General features: G+C 54.5%; 6 protein-coding genes across 6 annotated transcripts; 3 read left to right on the plus strand and 3 right to left on the minus strand.

Moving 5' to 3' along the window:
- Positions 1-395: 395 nt before the first annotated feature.
- On the minus strand, positions 396-596 carry GUITHDRAFT_42300 (hypothetical protein; the record flags this gene model as incomplete). The annotated part of the gene is made up of 1 exon (XM_005818678.1): positions 396-596. A coding segment is annotated over one exon (201 nt), but the record flags the coding sequence as incomplete, so codon positions are not given.
- Positions 597-2,421: 1,825 nt separating this feature from the next.
- RPS16e (small subunit ribosomal protein S16e, cytoplasmic) lies at positions 2,422-3,871 on the minus strand. The gene is made up of 4 exons (XM_005818679.1): positions 3,811-3,871; positions 2,759-2,957; positions 2,572-2,708; positions 2,422-2,517 (listed from the first exon to the last, which is right to left on the minus strand). The coding sequence occupies exons 1-4, from the start codon at positions 3,853-3,855 to the stop codon at positions 2,461-2,463; spliced, it is 438 nt and encodes a 145-aa protein (XP_005818736.1). The 5' UTR covers positions 3,856-3,871; the 3' UTR covers positions 2,422-2,460.
- Positions 3,872-5,128: 1,257 nt separating this feature from the next.
- GUITHDRAFT_149086 (hypothetical protein) lies at positions 5,129-7,205 on the plus strand (the record flags this gene model as incomplete). The annotated part of the gene is made up of 3 exons (XM_005818680.1): positions 5,129-6,951; positions 7,006-7,073; positions 7,132-7,205. The coding sequence occupies 3 exons, from the start codon at positions 5,129-5,131 to the stop codon at positions 7,203-7,205; spliced, it is 1,965 nt and encodes a 654-aa protein (XP_005818737.1).
- A 2,071-nt stretch (positions 7,206-9,276) lies between these two features.
- GUITHDRAFT_98746 (hypothetical protein) lies at positions 9,277-11,860 on the plus strand. The gene is made up of 2 exons (XM_005818681.1): positions 9,277-9,998; positions 10,049-11,860. Exons 1-2 carry the CDS (start codon positions 9,300-9,302, stop codon positions 11,747-11,749), a joined length of 2,400 nt encoding a protein of 799 aa, XP_005818738.1. The 5' UTR covers positions 9,277-9,299; the 3' UTR covers positions 11,750-11,860.
- Positions 11,861-12,932: 1,072 nt separating this feature from the next.
- GUITHDRAFT_122047 (hypothetical protein) lies at positions 12,933-15,002 on the minus strand (the record flags this gene model as incomplete). The annotated part of the gene is made up of 11 exons (XM_005818682.1): positions 12,933-13,289; positions 13,332-13,397; positions 13,440-13,535; positions 13,579-13,622; positions 13,668-13,747; positions 13,792-13,823; positions 13,956-14,025; positions 14,181-14,290; positions 14,451-14,562; positions 14,610-14,698; positions 14,940-15,002. The coding sequence occupies 11 exons, from the start codon at positions 15,000-15,002 to the stop codon at positions 12,933-12,935; spliced, it is 1,119 nt and encodes a 372-aa protein (XP_005818739.1).
- An 844-nt stretch (positions 15,003-15,846) lies between these two features.
- On the plus strand, positions 15,847-19,155 carry GUITHDRAFT_159025 (hypothetical protein; the record flags this gene model as incomplete). Its single annotated transcript, XM_005818683.1, has 12 exons — positions 15,847-16,026; positions 16,297-16,914; positions 17,135-17,245; positions 17,532-17,576; positions 17,735-17,815; positions 18,018-18,062; positions 18,188-18,250; positions 18,309-18,362; positions 18,561-18,577; positions 18,696-18,743; positions 18,788-18,839; positions 19,069-19,155. 12 exons carry the CDS (start codon positions 15,847-15,849, stop codon positions 19,153-19,155), a joined length of 1,401 nt encoding a protein of 466 aa, XP_005818740.1.
- Positions 19,156-19,307: the final 152 nt, after the last annotated feature.

A 19,307-nucleotide genomic window follows, 5' to 3' on the forward strand; every position in this document is an offset into this window, starting at 1 on the left:
CACAGCTCCGCCAACACGAACTCTGTGCACTCGCACAAGTTTTTCAACACTCCCATCACCTGCCTCAGTCCTTCCCTCGCCATCAGCTCCGCCCTTCTGTCCAGCATGTACTTTTCAGCCAGCTCGCGGTTCAACGATTCTGCCCTCCTGATCTTCCCCTCCATCTCATCGACCCGCTTCTCCATCGAGAAGTACTTGAAGAACATCAGCTCTACCTTCAACTCCGCCTCCTCCCCGTTGGCCCCCAGCACGACCTTCCCCTGCTTACTCTTAATCTTATACGTCATGACATTTCGCTTCCCGCAGAGTCCGTTGAACACCGCCGATAGCTCAGCCTCGTCGAGAGCCACGTACCCGATGATCTCAGGACTGCCGATCCTGTCATGATCGAAGACCGATATGAGGAGCTTGCCAGGGTCCAACGTGTTGTCGACCAAGTATGAGAAGGACTCGTTCCACTCAGGGAAGTACGACCTCGGCCTGACCGACGTCTCCTTGGTCGACCCCTGGAACACTATGGTGCAGAAACCATCGCAGGTCCCGAACGCGTCCATCTTGGGTAGGTTCCGTGCGGACATGATCATGATCTCAAGCTTTCCGCGGCACTTCTCTTCCTCACCCGCCCCCAGCGGCTCCCCGTCCACCCCATCCCCTGCTCCTTCATGGCTTGACCTGGTTTCCTCGGACTGGTGCCGCAGGTCCCCTGTGGGAGCATCTTCGTCCGTGGGATCATCAAGGCTGGCTCGAGACAGGAGCACGGGAAGTTTCGCAGGCGAGTCATCAGGAACTGAAGGAGTTCGCCCGAAGCGATGCCGGACCTTGTGAGACTTGCGCGACTTGAGCTTCTTCGGGTCTTGTACCATCATTCCGCTCCCATCATGGTGGAGGTGCGGGAAGCCTTCCGAGGTGTGAGGATGGGTTCGACGAGAACGGCCGGGATCCCCCTGATGATGATGACGATAATGAACGCTAAGGCTGACATCGTTGCCAGACGTTGAAGTCGCCAGGCGGTTGGACGCCTGCGTCGAGTTGTCCGCTCCTCCGTGAATGGCAACCAGCATCCTCCTCTGCCATTTCCTCTCATTTCTCACGAAGTCACACCCGGGCGACTTCTCTTCATGGAGCTTCATGGGGTCATCTCCCTCCCTCCAGGATCGCACCTCCACCATGCACGAGAAGCAAGTGACCGCGTCATCCTCCTCCCCTCCCCTCCTGTAAAAGCCTGCCTTGGCCAGCTGAAGGGGGTTGGGTGACACGTAATGATGCGGCCAGTGCGAGAAGGTCTTGAGTCTCGATGACAGCGACATGTGTACTGTCTGTTCATGTCGGTCGTTGTTAGACACCGACCGATGGCCCTCGTTGACCATGTCGAAGTTCCTCTCAAGACCACTGAGACTTGCTCAATCTCTTGGCTCTTCTGAAGTCGTCTCTTTTGCACAGAGTTATGTGCATGAACTGAGCAGGTGGAAAGACACTCCAACCAATGCCAGTCCCCTTGACGGCGCTTAGCCTGACAACGGCGTGCCAGAATGCAGGCTAGATGCTCAACTCAGTGACTCACGGTGCTCTCGTTCACACCCGAGTCTCACTATCACCTCTTGACATTCACTTGCTCACTCCTCCTCCTCCTCCTCTCCCCCTCCCCTCAACGTCCGCCATGTCTGAATTTTTCACCGCCCTGTTCCTTGGTCATCATATTTATCCATCCACCCACCCACCCGGCTGCGAGCTCAAGTGCGTGCAACATATCTCGCTATAAAATATTGTTCATGTCACAGAGATTGAATATATTATGACAATTAAACTATAACTCTCCCAGATGAAGGCAGATGAGATGACATAAAACTCTTGGTATTGTCAATATTTTTCTATATGCTCAATTTGTACCCTTGACGGCTCCACTTCTGTGAACCCTGGGTTGACTACCCAACCCCATGCTGTCAGACCTGGTTTCCGACTTCCACCCACCCACCCCCAAAAAATGAACCACTCAGTGAAGTGGAGTGCCGTTCACCCCACCCCATAAACATTCACGAACAACAGGTCAAGTTTACCCCTAGGCAGGCCCATGACCACCGGTGATACCCTACCCTAGTCCTCCAGTACCCCTTACTGTTTCCAAATTACGACATGACCCCTTGCTCCCGCCCGGTGGTGCGACCATCAAATGGACCCACCCCATGTATTCCCTCGATACCACCCACCCCTGTGTTCCTGTTCATTCCCCCAGGTGCTCAACACGTCTTTCCTTTTCCCCCAGATTTTCAGTTTGGCTGGGCAGTCCAACGGCCCGGGCCCGGCCCGAACGGTCCCCGGGCCCGGTATGGCCTACTCAGCCGCTGACTGTTTGACGGCCGGACACACGGCCTGTCTTTGATTCCTGTCCAAGCGGCTGGGTTTCGGTAACGAAAGAGTGTAGAAATTCTTTTGGAGATCTTTATTGAGCCAACAACAGAATGTCTATCGGTAAGATTTCTGGAAACGAGCGCGGGCACCACGACCACCAAACTTCTTGGGCTGTGATGACAAAACAAAGTGAGTACGAGACAACATGCAGTAAAGCTAGTGAACCTCGCAGCGACGAGGATCAGCGACGAGGAGGGAGCGGTCGAACTGAACAAGGGTATCCTTGATCTCTCTCTTGCTCTGCTCGTCAACATACTTCTGGTGGAAGGCAACAATGGCCTTAGCGATGGCTTGTCGGATAGCTGCGAGCAAATCCAGTCACATCACTCACACCACGAGAGACGAGCTTCACCGTAGATCTGCGAGGTGTTACCACCTCCGCGGACCTTGACGCGGATGTCGACTTCCTTAAATTTGTCCGAACCAACCAAGAGGACGGGCTCCATCACCTTGCTGCGGAGGGAGTCCGGGAGCAAAAGGTGGACGGGATTTCCGTTCACCTTGAGAATCCCCTTGCCCCTCTTGCAGTGAGCGACAGCAATAGCATTTTTCTGGTCACAAATAATCAGAAATCGAACTGGAATGGTTCGTCATAAGCCCAAGCTACGTCATCAAGTACCCACGACCAAAGATGGATCTCTATCGCTCAGACAGATCATTTTTGAAGAATGAATTCGAGCTCCGAAGAGCTAACACAAAAGCCAGTGCCAAAACAACTCCAGTGAATGGAACATGTTTCAACCATCGCAGATGAACAACCAAGTGTTCACCGTGTGATTGCCATTCCAAGGGACAGGTAAGGTTTGACAGAACATACATCTCGAGAGGCAATCCCACAAATCAAACAAGAAGGTGGGATACGGGTAATTGGTCACCAAGTTCAAAATCATTGAAAGGTAATCACAAAGCACGGAGGTGTCAAGACAAGCCTCGAGGGCACACTCTGCCAGGCCAGGTGCCTCTCGAGCACATCTGCCATCTTCGCTATTTCTCCACGAAGTATTCAATCATCGGAGAATTGACGTGACAAACACGAAAAAATGAAGACGAACATCTCAACCAATGCAGTCTGTCGTGCTCAAACATAGAACCAAGGGTGAACAACACAAGATCACGAGGCATTCCTCACTCATCTCTCTTTCTCAATAAAAGCACTTCATCCACTCAACAGTACAATGGGTAACAAACTCTATGAAATCAAAACACATGCACACCATTCCTCCTTTTTTTGAATGAATACACCACACAACCTATGATTTTCCTCACAGTACCGTGGAGAACATGTTCATCATGACAACTTTCATATTCCTTTGAGCCATATCATCCTCTCTCCTCATGCGTCATCATCTTTGTGGTCATCACTTCATCCTCTCAACATCATCTCTCCATCACTCATCGTCTCACCTTCTTCCCAAAGGTCTGCACGCTGTCCTGGTTGTTACGCTGCATGCTGATCGCCTGCCGCACGCGAGCTTGAGGGAAAAAAAAATCTCCTAGTATTTAGGGGGTAGGGTGGCTTCGCGTCCATGGGTAGGTAGTTATTACACCGGTACATATGACATATTTTGTAGGGGTATGAAGAAAACTTTTCTGATCATGTGAGGGTTAAGGGACTAGGGGTCCTTTTGCAATGTATCAGGGTACATGAGTGGAGTTGACGAGGTAGGGTCATCTTTTATCCGGTACTTGGCCCAGGAATTCTCAGGGACAAGCACCCGTCCATTCACATGTGGTCATAGAGTACCCCTTGCTAATCCTCCCCTATCTCTGAGGCAGATCGACTGAAGTGCCGCACCGGGTCAACTTCCGCCAGGCCCGGCAGGCCCGGCCCGGTCGCGGCCCGGTCACCTTGCGACTCAAAGACATTGACTGTACGGCATAATAATAATAATAGACATGTTCCCGAGTCACGGGCCGGGTCCTCCGGAAGCCCTGACGTGGGGGTAGGGGTGGTTTATACAGGATATTATGGTCAGCAAGCACGAGGGTGAAGGAAACAGGGGTAGGGTGGTCGGGTGTGCGTGCAATGCTCCAGGTGGGTCGGGGTAAAAAAGAGTCAAAGGGGAGGGTGGGTAATTCAAACTAGGGGTAGGGGGTGGCCTGATTGCTGGTAGTAAAAGATATGTGGTAATAATGATACAGAGCTCTACTATCCGTTTTTAGATCTCAAGCATGACCCTGGTACCCCTCCGTTAATCACCCCTACCCTATCCTATAAGGCATTTCTTTCCACATTAGTGAATTAAGAGCTAAATTCTGGGGTGGGGTATCCACCCCTGCATTTCACAAAGTCCGTAACTCCAGATCTCTTCCCTTCGATCACCTTCGAGTACCCCCGAAAACAAATACATGGCTCTCACCCGTACCCCTCCTGTTACTCCACCGGTCACACCGAACCACCCACCCTTCCCAAGATCCCTTGTGCTTGTCTACCCCTCCCTCCGTCTAGTTTACTACCCCACCCAAGAACGGTTGTGCATGGTTGTATGCTGCTGCTTAGAGAAGGCTTGCGCGGAGGAGACGAGGGCGATGCAGCTTGGGATAGCTGAGAAGAAGAACGAGAAGAGAGCTTAACCCTAGTCTTTACTCCTTCTACCGCTCCTGCGTCTCTTCTTCTCTTGCCCTTGCCAGTGATTGTGGAGGAAACAGAGTTTTTTTTAACTTCGAGTTGTGCTTTGAGTAGTGCGCCCGCAGGGCAGCATCTTGTCTCCTCGATCCAAGCATGATGATCTACAACAAGCCATTAAGCTCAGCTGCTTTCTTGGCTGGGGGGAGCCTTGCTATGGCTATGATCCTGTACATATTCCGGAAGAAGAGCAAGTCAGCTACCAGCCTAGCCACGTTCACTCTTGGCAAGGCAAAGCCTAAAACCAAGGTGATGAAAGGAGTAGTCGAACCTCCGAGCAGGACTGCTTCGAGTGAGCTGACCGGGCCCGTCATCTGGGTGCACTTCGGTAGTCAGACTGGAACAGCTGAGGAGTTTGCTAAGATCATAGTGAAGGAGGGCAGGAAGCAGAGGATGAACATGAAGCTGGTCGATCTTGAGAAGTTCGACGCCTCTCGCTTCCCTGGTTCCTTCGGGATCTTTCTTGTCGCTACCTACGGGGAAGGAGAACCTACGGACAATGCGAAACAATTTTACCACTGGCTGCTGGAAAGGAGTGGGGGCAATTCCTGCTCGGGGATGCAGTATGCTGTCTTTGGGTTGGGAAACACGCAATATGAGCATTACAACGCTTTTGGAAAGCTGCTGGACTCGACATTCGAGAGGGAGGGAGGGAAGAGAATGCTGAAACTCGGTCTAGGGGATGATGACAAGAACATCCGAGAGGATTTCGAAGACTGGGTGAAGAAACTGTGGCCAGCCCTTTCAGAGCATCTAGGGCTGGAGCAATCAAGCCAACAGTGGATGGATGAGGGAGTCCAGTACAAGATGCAGGTGAAGGCTCATGGATACACGAAGCCTGCGACCAACGGTTGCAGCTTCCAGTCATCCAACGCGCTGGATGCCGTGCATGTGGAGACGCTGAGGGTGAGGGAGAACCGGGAGCTGAACAAGGGAGGAGAACGATCTTGCCGCCACGTGGAGTTTGACATCTTGGCTCCCGCTGTGGGGTATGAGACCGGGGACCACCTAGCTATCTTCCCTGAAAACGACATGAGCATGGTGAAGGCACTTGCGGCTCGGCTACAGGTGGATTTGTCCTTGTACATCACGGTGAAAGACTCGGATGGCTTTTCTCCCTTCCCATGCCCTTGTACAGTAGAGGAAGCCTTTGCAAGGTATCTTGACATCAACTCACTCCCGCGGAAGAGTTTCCTGGTGGCTCTTGCTGAGTTTGCACGTGACGGATCGGAAAGAGAGCGATTGTTGAAGCTAGCTTCAAAGGAGGGACAGGATTTGTATCACCAGTATGTTGTGTTGGAGACTCGCAATCTTCTGGATCTCTTGAACGACTTTCCATCAGTGCAGCCTTCGCTGGAGTGCCTGGTGGAGCTGGTTCCTCGCCTGCAATCGCGGTACTACTCCATCTCTTCCTCCAATCTCGTGCATCCTCGGTGTGTCCACGTCACTGCAGTGGTCGTGGAGAAGAAATATCAAGACGGAAGGTCCTTCCATGGGGTCTGCACGAGCTACCTCAGGCGCCTGCACCAGGGAGACATCGTCCGAGCTCATCTGCGGAAGACAAACTTCAAGCTCCCAAGGGAGGTCTCGACCCCGGTGATCCTTGTCGGCGCGGGGACAGGGATCGCGCCATTGCGGGGGATGTGCCAGGAGTTGGAGCATAGGAAGCGCATGCTAGCTCCGATCGGCAAGAATCTGCTATTCTTTGGATGTCGTCGACCGACCGAGGACTACTTGTACGAGGAGGAGATAGGAGGGTGGCTGGAGAACGGGACTCTCAGCCGTGTACATACAGCATTCAGCAGGAGCAACGACACGCTCGGTGGGGGCAAGGTATACGTCCAGCAGAGAGTGGATGAGAACGCAATCCAGCTTTTGTCCCTGCTGGATGCTGGTGCCTGCATCTACGTCTGTGGCAGGTCTGTGTGCGCATCCATCTCGTGCCCGAGGGCGCGTCTGACCTGATGCTCCAGCACGGCGATGGCGCGGGATGTGAAGCGCGTTCTTTGCCAGTCGCTGATCTTCTTGAGGAGGATGAAAGGTGAGGGAGACGGAGAGCTGCTGGAACGTCCCGCTCTCCCAGGTGACTCTGCGCGCAGGGAATGGAGCTGAGGCCTTCCTGGAAGACCTTGCGAAAGAGGGCAGATACCATCAAGACGTGTGGACTACATGAATGCTCCGCATGACTTACAGCAGTCTCCTGAGTCTCTCGGTGCCTCTCTCTTGACCGATCCGATCCCCACAGATGGCTGCCAGTCACGGTGTCATCCGATGATTCCCCCTGGTTGCCACGGCGGCAGGCTCAGTCCCGACTGTAGCCTGCCGCGGCCGCCGCTTGTGAGTCACTACTTCAATCCTGAAGCATGATGCCCGCCAGCCTCTTAGCCAGTGATTCTACGTCCGAGTTTCGAAGTTTCAGTGCCTCCGTGCCACGGTGACGGGCCGCAGGGCACTGCCGCCGACCGTCAGAGTCCGGGCGGCCGGGCGGCGGGCCGCCCGGCCTCAGTGCGGCCGCTCACTGGCGGCTTGCTAGCCTCGCCGAGGCAGTAGCCTGGCCGGCCGTACTAACTTCAAGGCTAGGTGACCTCAGGCGCGCCGCTCGTGGCACGCCGGGACTCGGCCGGGACCGTGAATCACCGCGGCGGCCCGCCGCCGGGACAGTCAGTGGACTGAGGCTCCCGGACGGTAACTTTCAGTGACCGTCCGGATACAGGAAAATTTATTGAAGGTTTGCCGGATTGACACTGATGACCCCAGCAGACACCCTTTAAAACCAATTTAAAAGACCCCCACTCTTAAAATATTTTTAAAAGGCTTTGGTAACACACCCACCCCGGATTCCTCCTCTGCCATTCAGAGACTATGACGGGTAGTAGATGGCTGGGGGAATAGGGTCCATCTTGGGTAGTGCGAAATATTTAGAGCCTTCGCCATATATTTGTGATTGGTGTTGAAATAAAAACACAGTATTTGAATTGTTTCGGCAACAAAACTTGCAAAGTTCTAGGCTCTGCCCCTCAATATTAGAGAGTCGACATTTAAATTACTTGTAAATTTTTAAAATATAATGGAAGGTCTTGTTGGTACTTTCTGTATCTGACAGGGTTCTCGGTACACCGGTACTAGACATATTGAAAATCAGACTTTGTGGTGGGTTATTGTATTCATAGGTATTATATACAGGGGTGGTACAGTTGAGGAGGGGGTCTGTTTAAAATTGGATATTATAAATGAATATATGCAATAATAAGTTTTATTAGTCTACGGACTGGGCGTAACACTAGGAGATAGGGGGGTCGGGGTGAGTAAACGGTAGGTGGTGGTGGTAGCAATTTCGGGGAGGTGGGGTAGGGAATCAGAATACAGGGGGTGGTCATCATGTGTGACAGAGCAAGTGGGGACTTAAATTTTCTGTCCTGTGGGGTAGTGTCTGAATGTATGGGTGGTGATTACAGAGGGGTAGGTGGTACTTTAAAGGGGTTATTATGAGCCTAAATTACAGTTAAATGTACCGGTGTAGGGAGTATCTGAGGGGTACGATCCCAGCGAATCATGATGATGGCAGATTTAGGGGGTGGTTTTGTTGAATGGGGGTAGGGGGTCATAAATCTCGTGGAACATAGCAAAGGGTAGGGGTCATACTCTGTAACCAAGGGGGTGCAAAATATGATTAGGAGGTGGGTTCTGCTATTCAGTTGGAAAAGAGGGTGGGGTGGTTAAGGCGCTTCGGAGGAATGCGAGGGAAATGAAGAGCAGGCGCGGGAGAGGAAGAGGAGGAGGAGGAAATAAGGAGGGAGGAGGGGCAGAAAAGAGGGAAGGACTGAGATTGGGACGTGAGCAGTGCAAGAGATCTCTTCGTTGCGTATGAATATGCATCCAACCCATGTGGAACTGAGTGAGGTTGATCTGAGATCCGGCTCGTTGCCAAGAGTACGGGATTGAGGCAAAGAAGCAGGAAGGGAGGGAGAGAGGGAGGGGCTGTAGTCACGTCAAGCAGATCAAGAAAGGATAGTTGTAGTGCCAGCCGGGAGAAAGGAGGAGGATGGGCAAGAGTGAGGACCGGATGCGAACACCTGAGTGCTGTGAAAGGAACTCGAGCCTTTGTTGCTGAGATTCGACAGAAATGAAATTCTGTTGGAGATCTAAAGGGGAACAAGAGATTTCGAGAAATGGTGTACGATGCCTAGTTGTTTTTGATGCAGCAACATGCGGTCCTCATTTGCTTGACATTCTGACTGTTTTGCAGGACATTCGTGGCTAGGAAGGGATGGCAGAAGCAGCCGCCGGTGCCCGCCTTGATGCAGCACTGCTCTCCGTGCGTGGAGATGTCGCCTTGGTTGCTACCGAGGACGGAACGTACTCCCTCACCATCAGCTTCAACCCTTACCGCTTCAGGAAGCATATCAAAAGGACCATCTTCCGGATCAGGCGGGTGATACAGAACACCATCTGGCCTCTGACCCCCACCATATGGGGCGGGGTCACCACGGCTGTAATTGTGAGGGTTGTCACTGCCAAGAGCGGCTCGTGGTGGAGGAGTGGCTCGCTGGCAAACATCCTGTGGAAATGGGACAATCTTTTCCCATGGCAACAGAAGCTGCCAACTCAAGTTCGTGTCGGCTGGCTGTCATTGCTCGCAGGCACTGTCGGCCTGGCAGGCATCTCTTTCGTACAGAGGTCCTTGCTGCGGCTGCTCCTCAACTACAAAGGCTGGATGTTCCTTGACCATGGGTCGAAACCGAGCCCGATGATGAAACTGTGGTTCATTGCAGTGAGGGCGCTTTCAGGGACACAGCCATCGCTCTACACGTATCAGGGCTGCTTGCCTTCACTGCCTGTGCCTTGCTTAAAAGAAACAACCAGAAACTTCATGCTGTCTGTCAAGCCGCTCCTGTCGCAAGAGGAATACAATGACATGGAAGAGAAGATGCAGAAGTTCATGAAAAATGAAGGCTGGAAACTACAGGTGGCTATTGCAATCTGTTCAAGTGCTTGATCTGATACTTTCTACTACAGCTTTTCTTGCAAGTTAGAGCAATGTTCACGGTGTCTTGGCTTTGGGAATGGTGGGAGAAGTATGTTTACCTCCGTGGAAGGTCGCCGATTATGGTCAACTCGAATTATTACATCTTGGACGGAGTAGCTTTTACACCGACGCATTTGCAAGCGGCACGCGCAGCTGCTTTGTTGCACGCGGCAGACAAGTTCAAGTTTCTGATTGACTGGGAAAAGCTGGACCCAATCAGGCTCCAGAAGACCATTCCTTGGTGCATGAAACAATACGAGAGAGTTTTTGACACCACGAGAGTCCCAGGCAAAGAATGCGACCATATCATTCATTACGATCACGATCCTCAGAGATACTGCGCAGTGTCCCGCAAGGGAGTGTGGTACAAGTTGCCCATGCAAGTGAAGGGCACCAACGGCAAGTGGAGGACTGCTCTGCCCCATGAGCTGGAGAAGCAGATGAATTGGATCATCATGGACTCTGATTCCACCCCGGCGCCTGAAGGTCAAAATGCAATTGCTGCTCTGACTGGGTGGCACAGAGGAAGGTGGGCAGAAGCCAGAGAGGAGTTTTTCTGGGATGGCATCAACAAGCTTTCCTTGGAAACTGTCGAGAAAGCTTTCATGCACATTCATCTCGAAGATCGATCCCCCACTGATCTGACCAATCAAGCGAAGATGCTGATCCATGGTGATGGCAAATCGTTGTGGTTTGACAAGTCGGTTACATTCATCATCTTTCCCAATGGCAAATCCGGAATGATGGCAGAGCACAGCTACGCCGATGCTCTCACAGTCGGGCACATGTGGGAATGGGTAACCACAGAGGAAAGGTACAAGGGCGGCCTCTATCGCGATGACGGTCACTGCAAGGGGTTTGAAGACAGCAAGTACGAGCAGGTTGACCTCACAAAGCCGCAGAGGCTCCAATGGCGGGTAGATGCTCAGCTCCACAAGGTGATCAACGAGGCATACGTAGCCAACAAGCAGCTCTGCGATGACTTGGATCTGGTGGTCATGACTCAAGACACTTGGGGGAAGGGCTTCATCAAGAAGAAGCACATCTCTCCTGACGCGTTCTTCCAGTTGGCCATGCAACTCGCTTACCGCAGGGATGCCGGCAAACGAGCCCTTACATACGAGGCAAGCGTAACTCGGCTCTTCGCTCAGGGTAGAACAGAGACAGTTCGCTCTCTTTCCATCGAATCCGCTGCTTTCGTGGACTCCATGATGGACGAGTCGTGCTCGAATGTGGAGAGAGTGAAGAAACTGATGCAGGCTGCTGACAAGCACACGCAGCTCTACAAGAGCGCCATGGTAGGCAAGGGAGTGGACCGGCACCTCTTCGGCTTGTATGTGGCGTCTGTCGGGCTGGGGTATGACTCGGAGTTCCTCAAGGCTGCTCTCAAGATGCCTTGGACACTCTCCACCTCTCAGACTCCTCAGAAGCAGACTGAAGGTCGATGGAATCCCGATCGTGAAGACCGTCATGCGGTCTCGGCTGGCGGCGGCTTCGGGCCGGTGGCGGACGATGGTTATGGCGTTAGCTACATGTTCGCTCACGATGATGCGATCTATGCCAACATCAGCAGCAAGAAGAGCTCTACCGCAACAAGCAGCGCGCGCTTTCGAGACCACATTCTCCGTGCCCTTGAGGACATGAAGAAAATTTTCTCTGATGGCAGCGATGTGTCAGCGAAGAGCAAGTAACTTGAAGCGCCAGCACTCGATGGTGAGACAAAAGAAGTCAAAGGCAAGAAAGAGGCTCTAACGTTGAACATCTGCTTTTACGAGATCTGTTAAGGAACGTTCCTCGCTGTGTATCCTCCTCCTATGTGTTGCTCCCATCCCCCTCCTGCTTCACTAGCCTGTCGGCCACCATCCCCTGATGAGTGATGTTGGATGCCACTTGCCTACCCGCTGCATGCCCCAACGCCTTGAACCTCGCCTGCCGTCTCCCTTGTACCCTCATCTCGGCGAAGAGAGCAAACGCCAACGCTCCGACGATGAGGAGGAGGAGAGATAAGCTGTTGAACTTGGACACAAAGCAGCACATGACGGGTCAGCTCCCCTGATCCGATTGAAAGCCTTCAATGCTAAGGTTAGACCCTCGCTAGCATCCAAGAGACGCGACGGCTGCGAGTGACAAGTAGAGAGAAGAAGCTGGGAGGATGATGGAGGTGAGTGGACCTTCAACTCAAAACTGTGAAAGAACCAGCGAGCTGAGCAGGAAGACACGGCCAAGTAGATGATGCGCAGCGATGAGGCGAAAACAATTCCGAGCCGATATTTGAAACGACTGCTTTTGAACACTGTAACACGAGACAAGAGCAGGGGCGGGGGCAGGAGCAGGGGCAGGGGCGGGGGCAGGGGCAGGGGCAGAAGCAGCAGCAGCAGCAGCAGCAGGAGCAGGAGGCTGACGAGGCTTCCTTCAGGTTGTCAACTGGGTTGTCAATCAAAGCGGGAGGGAGGGGAAGAGGGGGGCTGTTACAAGATGAAAGGGTGGGTGGTTTTTGGGTCCTTGGGGGGGTAAAAAATATTGTAAGTGTGGGGATGAGGACCGAGGTTGGCCCGGTACGGTAGCCATGGCGGTAGGGCCAGACCTGGAGGAGGTGGCGATGCGGGCGGTGGCGCTAGGAGTTGGGGTGCTGCTGGGGTCGACGATGACGGTATGGTGCTTCATGCGCAACAGGTTTCTAGCCAAGCTGTACGTGAGGAGGATAGAAGAGGAGGAGGCGAGGGAGGCGAGGGAAGAGGCGAGGAAAGAAGAAGCGAGTAGCAAGAAGAACAGGTAGGAGATGGATTCATTGTACTTGAGTGAGGGATGCTGGTGACAACTCTTAAGTAGCGGGAGGAGAAGGAGAAGGAGGAGAAGGTTGTGCATAAAGCTTCATCACCTCCTCTTCTTCTTGTCTTTCTTCGGGCCTCCTCCTGTTGACTGCTCCAACGGCCGCTTGCGGTCCGACGCCTTCACCGCAGGAGAAATCTCCATCTTTTCCTGCGAAAGACTCGAGCTCTTCTCCTCTGTCCTCCCCTTGTCTGTGCCTTCCCCCTTCTCCTCTACGGTGCTCTCGGCCGTCTGCTCTGGTACGTTTGCTGCCTCCAGCTCCTCTTCGTTGCCCTCCACCTTGTCCGAGTCACTCTCATCGCTTTCGAGAGCAAGGGAGATGAAGTCTTGCTTCTCGCCTCCTCCCCGCGCTCTCTCTTCCTCTCCTCCTCCTGGTATCGACCATCGTTCCCGCGGGTCCACCTGGGGCCCTCCAGTGAGGTCGGCGCGATCCTCAAGTCTCACCTTGGAGGTCGAAGTGACGGTGGCATGCCCGCTCTTTCGTCTCCTCTTCCTCGCCTGTGCCAGCAGCTGCCTCGAGGTTCAGGCAGGAGCTGCAGAAGGGAGGCTGACCTTGCTCGCGTTCGCGTCAAGACAGAGTTTCCCTCGTCCTCCTTGACCCAGCCCGAGCATCTCCGACATGCTGATCACGTCGTGCGGCGACCTCAACTGCAGCTCCGTGACCACCAACGAGCAGCCGCGAGTTCGTCACCTCCATGGCGCGTTCGGCTTGACTGGAGATGATGAGGTTTCGACCTGAGAAGCGCCTCACACAGCTGCAAAGCAGCTGGACGTTGTCACCTCGCGTTGCTCTCACCAGCTCCATGGCGTTAGAGAAGAGCTGACGGCGAGCCCCCGCGTCCCTGAGGCAAGGCCCGTAGCTGCGGCCCCGTCAGGCCCCCAGACCTCCTCCACCTGCCCGCACGTGATCTCGAAGAAGACTCCGCGATCGATCGCCTGGTTCACCAGCGAGGCCTCGGGATGAGAGTCAGGCAACGACATGGAGCCTATCTTCCTCCTCCTCCCTGTCCTCCTCCCTGTCCTCCTCCCTGTCCTCCTCCCTGTCCTCCTCCTCCTCCTCCTCCTCACCTTGATAGGGAACGCGAGTCGGTTGGCAAGGTCGAGGGAGATGATGTCAACCTTGGAGAACTTGCAGCACCTGCGAGATGAGGTGAGGAGGAGGCAGAAGAGAAGGAGAAGAAGAAAGAGAAGGAGGAGCAGGTGCAGGTGCAGGTGCAGGAGCAGAAGGTGCAGGAGAAGGAGCAGAAGGAGCAGAAGGAAACGAACAGAGAGCAAGGAGGCGACGGTACTCACTGCTCGAAGACCTTGTCCGTGAGAGGACAAACGGCGAGAAGGTGATACCCTGACGCGATCTCGTTCGATACGTCTACCATGTGGAGGTGAGAAATGTCGTCGACCGTCACCTGCACCAGCACAGGCTCAACCAGGATGGAGAGGAGAAGGAAGAAGTTGACAGAAGATGGAGGAGGTGGAGCAGCAGCAGCAGCAGCAGGAGGACGGAGAGGAGGAGCAGGAGCAGGAGCAGCAGGAGGAGCAGGAGCAGCAGGAGGAGGAGCATCTCACAGTCATCCGGAGCAGCTGCTGCATGACAGGGCGGGAGTCAACCCGCAGGGGAGGGTTGGAGGCGTCTTGAGGAGAAAGAATGTCTTTCATGTCGCAGATTGAGATCTGACATCTGCCAGAGACGCTGCTGGTCACACATGGTTGGAACCCCCTGACTACCTGTGATGGGGCTTGAGGAGACCAGTCGCCGAGACGTTGAAAGCGACCGTGTCGTATCCCAGCCGCAGCAAGAACCTCGCAAGCTCAACCTTCGCGACACAACAGCATAAGTCCACGTGCGAGCGTTGAAGAAAACGACCGACCGACCGACCGACCGACCGACCGACCGACCGACCCCTCCCCTCCCCACCCAGCCTCGCCTCTCCTCTCCTCTCCTCTCCTCTCCTCCTCCTCTCCTCCTCCTCTCCTCTCCTCTCCTCTCCTCTCCTCTCCTCTCCTCTCCTCTCCTCTCCCCTCCTCTCTTCTCTCTCCTCTCTTCTCTCATCTCACTTGTCTTCTCTTCGAGAATTCGCTGTCATTGTCGACCTCTGTCCGCAGCTCACAGAAACCCATTGCGATCCGTCCTTACACTACCCCACCCCTTCAGAGACCTTCTAATACCCCACCCCACCCCACCATGTCCCTCCATCAGCACCCACCCCAAGAACCCTACCCCCTGGGCTAGGGCTGACCCAGCACGGCTGTTCTCCACCCCCCTCCCGTTGTCTTCTTATATGGAGCCACCCTACTTCAAACAGTACCCAACCCCCTTTTACAATACCCTTACCCCTCATTCTTCTTATTACTACCCCACCCTTGAGTCATCACTACATACCTAAACCCTAAACCCACCACCCCTTGAGCTATCACCCCTACCCCTCCTCCTTCGCATATAAAGGATTATGGCTTGTGTGGCAGGGATTATATAAGGAATGGGGAGGGGAGGGAAGAGCAGGGCAGAGCAGAGGGAGAAAGATGGCAGACGAGGAGAGAGGAGAGAGAGGAGGGTATAAGGATAGAGCCAATACATGGAGAGAGAAAACAAATCGAAAAAGAATAGGAGGACGGGAAGAAGACGAAAACGGGAGTGCGAAAGAAAGTAAGGTGGGGACAGATGAACGGCAAACAAACGCATGGAGAAGATGAACGTAAGAGCAAGAGGACAATAGGAACTCCAGATATCACGGGATAGAAATAGCATCTCGATGAATGGTATGGACTCCTGGTGAAAGCATGAGAAGCAAAAGGTACAAGAGCAGCAAGAACGAAAGATTCGATTCTGATCCATTCTAGACTATCTATGGACTATGATGATAGTCTCTACTTTCATCTTGTAGCTGCCATGAAGCTCAAGTCCCCTCCGCGTGACTTATGTTTGCTTTGCAGACGGAGGAGGGGAGCGCGGCCATCAGCAGAGATGTATCGAGCGCTTCCTTTCTTCATGTGCTTCGTGGTAGCTTCAGGGTTTCTCCCTTCCGCTCCACTTCAAGGAAAGCTACCTCCTTCCCTCCCCTCCATCGCCCCTACTCGCTCCTTCGTCCTTCCCTCCTGCCCTCGGACATGCCCCCTGGCTCCACTTGCCTCCCGGGCTCTAGCGGTGAGGAGGAGCACGCAGGGAGGAGGAGCAGGAGAGGACCTGGTAGGGACCGACCAAGTGTGCTTCGACGGAGGATGCGTCGTGGAGGACTCGAGCGTTGTGATGCAGGAGCTTGAGGCTGAGCTGCTGGAGCTTTCAGAGACGGAGAAGCGTCTGAGGAGGGAGGGAGCGCTCATGCTGCTAGACAAGATCCGGAGCTCTGAAGCAGAGGACGCTGCTCCTGCTCCTCCCGCTCCCGCTCCCGCCCCCTCCCCTCCAGCTGGGCAGCAGAGCGTGATAAGCAGGAAGCTGCAAGGGAGGGACGGGCCGACAGTGTGGAGCGAGTTCGGAGCGCTGGCGAGTCAGAGGAAGTGCGTGAACTTGGGGCAAGGGTTCCCCGACTGGTCCCCTCCTTCCTTCGTGCGGGACGCAGCAGTGGAGGCGATCATGAAGGGGACGAACCAGTACACGAGGACGGCAGGGCACCTCCCGCTCGCCCGCACGCTGGCTGCCCGCTACCGCATGCACCTGGAGCGCGAAGTGCGGGCAGAGACGGAGGTGGCGGTGACGGTGGGTGCGAGCCAGGCGCTGTACGTGAGTCTGCAGAGCCTGCTGGAGCAGGGAGACGAGGTGCTGCTCATGGAGCCCTTCTTCGACCTCTACATGGGTCAGATCCTCCTCGCAGGAGGCAAGCCCGTGTTCGTCCCCCTGGAGCCGACGGAGGAGGGAGAGTGGAAGATAGACATGAAGAAGGTGGAGGAAAAGGTGAGCAAGAAGACAAGGATCATCGTCCTCAACTCGCCGCACAACCCGACGGGGAAGGTGTTCTCGCTGGCGGAGATGGAGGCGCTGGCGGAGATCGTGAGGAAGCACGAGAGGATCGTGGTGATTTCTGATGAGGTCTACAAGGTTAGACGACTCTTCTCTCTGCTCCTCCTCGTCCTCTTCCTCCTCTTCCTTTTCTCTTTCTTCTCCTCCTCTGTCCTGCTTTCCTTCCTCCTCCCCTCTCGCTCTCTTTCCTCTCTCTCCTTCCTCTCTCCCCTCCTCTTCCTCCTCCTCCTCCTCCCCCTCCTCCTCCTCTCACATCATTTTCCAGTACATCATCCACACGCCCCCCGAGGAGTCGCAGGACACGTTGGGATCGGCGGGTCACGTTCACTTCGCGCGCCTGCCGGGCATGTGGGACAGAACCTTGACGATCTCAAGCGCCGGGAAGACTTTCTCAGTGACAGGCTGGCAGGTCGGACGTCTCTCCTGCAACTCCTTTCCTCCTCCTCCTCCTCCTCCTCCTCCATTCCTCCTCCTTCTTCTCCTTCTCCTCCTCCATTCCTCCTCCTTCTTCTCCTTCTCCTCCTCCATTCCTCCTCCTTCTCCTCCTCCTTCTCCTCCTCCTTCTCCTCCTCCTCCCTCTCCTCCTCTTTTCCTTCTTCATTTCTATTTCATCCTTCTACTCCTGTTGCTCCTTCTTCCCCCCCCTCCTCTTCTCTCTCCATCTTCTTCTCCCGTCATCTCTCACTGGTGCTCAGGTTGGCTGGATCATCGGACCGAGCAGATATCTGCGAGACATCCAGGTCCTCCTCCTCTCCTCTCCCCTCTGTCATGCTCCTGCTCCTGCTCCTGCTCCTTCTGCCGCTCCTGCTCCTGCTCTCAGCTCGTGCTCCCTCTTTCTCCTGCTGCATCCCTCTCTCTCCCTTCCTCTACCTCCTCATTGTCCCTCACAATTTCTCAGGTTCTTCTGCCGTTCATTCAGTTCTGTGCTGCCACCCCCATGCAAGACGCGCTGGTCCAAGTGCTGAAGCAAGCGGATCAGGTGCAACTCCTCCACCTGCTTCTGCCCCTGCCCCTGCTGCTGCTCCTCCTCCTCATCCTGCTGCTGCTGCTGCTGCTGCTGCTCCTTCTACATCCCCCCCCCGTCCTTACCCATTCCCTCTTCCCTCTCTCTCCCCCCCCCCTCCCCCCAACTATCCTCCTCGTCTCTTTCTTTCCCTACTTTCTTCCTAACGAGTTGGTAGCCCTATGAAGGAGAACGAAATTATTACGATTGGCTGAAGCAGCAGGTACAAGAGATTTGCACCATCCCGCCTTTTCTCGCCCTCCTGCTCCTCCTCCTGCTCCTCCTGCCCCTCCTGCTCCTCCTCCTGCTCCCTCTCCTCCTCCTTCTGTTGTGCTAAAACTGTTTCAGTACACGATGAAGAAGGAGAAGCTCGAGGCAGCTTTGAGAGCAGCCAACATCATCCCAATGAAGGTTTGAGGAGGAGGAGGAGGAGGAGGAGGAGGACTAGAAATGATCATCATTTCTTCAGGGTCAAGGAGGATTCTTTCTTATCGGTGACACTAGAAACGTCAAAGTGCCGCAGGTACCACCCCCAACTTATCCACTATTGCTGCTCCTCCACCACCACCTCCTCCTCCACCACCACCACCTCCTGCTCCTGCCCCTGCCCTTGCTCTTCCTGCTCCTCCACCTCCACCTCCTGCTTGTGTTTTTCTGTCCTCCTTTTTCTTTTCTCATCATCCTGCAGGAATATCTTGAAGAATCCACCCCTGCTATGAAGACCATGACAAGAGACTGGTATCAGACCCCTCCTGCTCCTGCCCCTGCTCCTGCTCCTGCTCCTGCTCCCTCTTCTCCTCCCTCTCCTCCTCTTCTCCTCCCTCTCCTCCTCTCGTCCTGATCATCTTCTCCTTAGGGCTCTCTGCCGTTGGCTCGCCAAGGAGCATGGCATCATCTCCATCCCGTCTGTTTTTCTTCTCCTCGTTCCCAGCTGACCTTCAGCTGCAGCTGCTCCCCCTTCTACTCCCCGGAGAACCGCCACCTTGCTTCCAACTTCGTGGTATGAGGAGGAGCACGAGCAGCAGGGGCAGGAGGAGGAGGATGGAAGAGGAGGAGGAGCAGGAGGAGAGGTGGGGAGAGGTTGTAGTGGTGGTGAAGTAGTAGTAGTAGGACGAAGGCGAGGGCAAGGGCGAGAAGGGCGAGGACGAGAAGCAAGGGGGAGGAAGATAAGGAGACGAGGAGGAGGAGGCGGCGGGGGGTGAGGGGCAGCATTTTTGACGAGGTCGCAGCGTTTCGCCTTCTGCAAGACCGACGAGACGCTCCAGGAGGCGCTGGAGGCCTTCCGGGTGATCGGACAAGCAGAGCAGAGCAAGTGAGAGGAGGAGGAGGAGGAGGAGGAGGAGGAGGAGGAGGAGAGACGTTGAGAACTTGTCAGAGGGCAGAAGAACAACAAAGGTCGTGCTCCTAACATTCACTGAGTTGCCTCTCCTTTCCCTCCTCTTTCCTATCACGATCATCCTGCTTCCTC

The sequence above is a fragment of the Guillardia theta genome (genome assembly GCF_000315625.1).
Source record: "Guillardia theta CCMP2712 unplaced genomic scaffold GUITHscaffold_277, whole genome shotgun sequence".
NCBI classification, from domain to species: domain Eukaryota; class Cryptophyceae; order Pyrenomonadales; family Geminigeraceae; genus Guillardia; species Guillardia theta.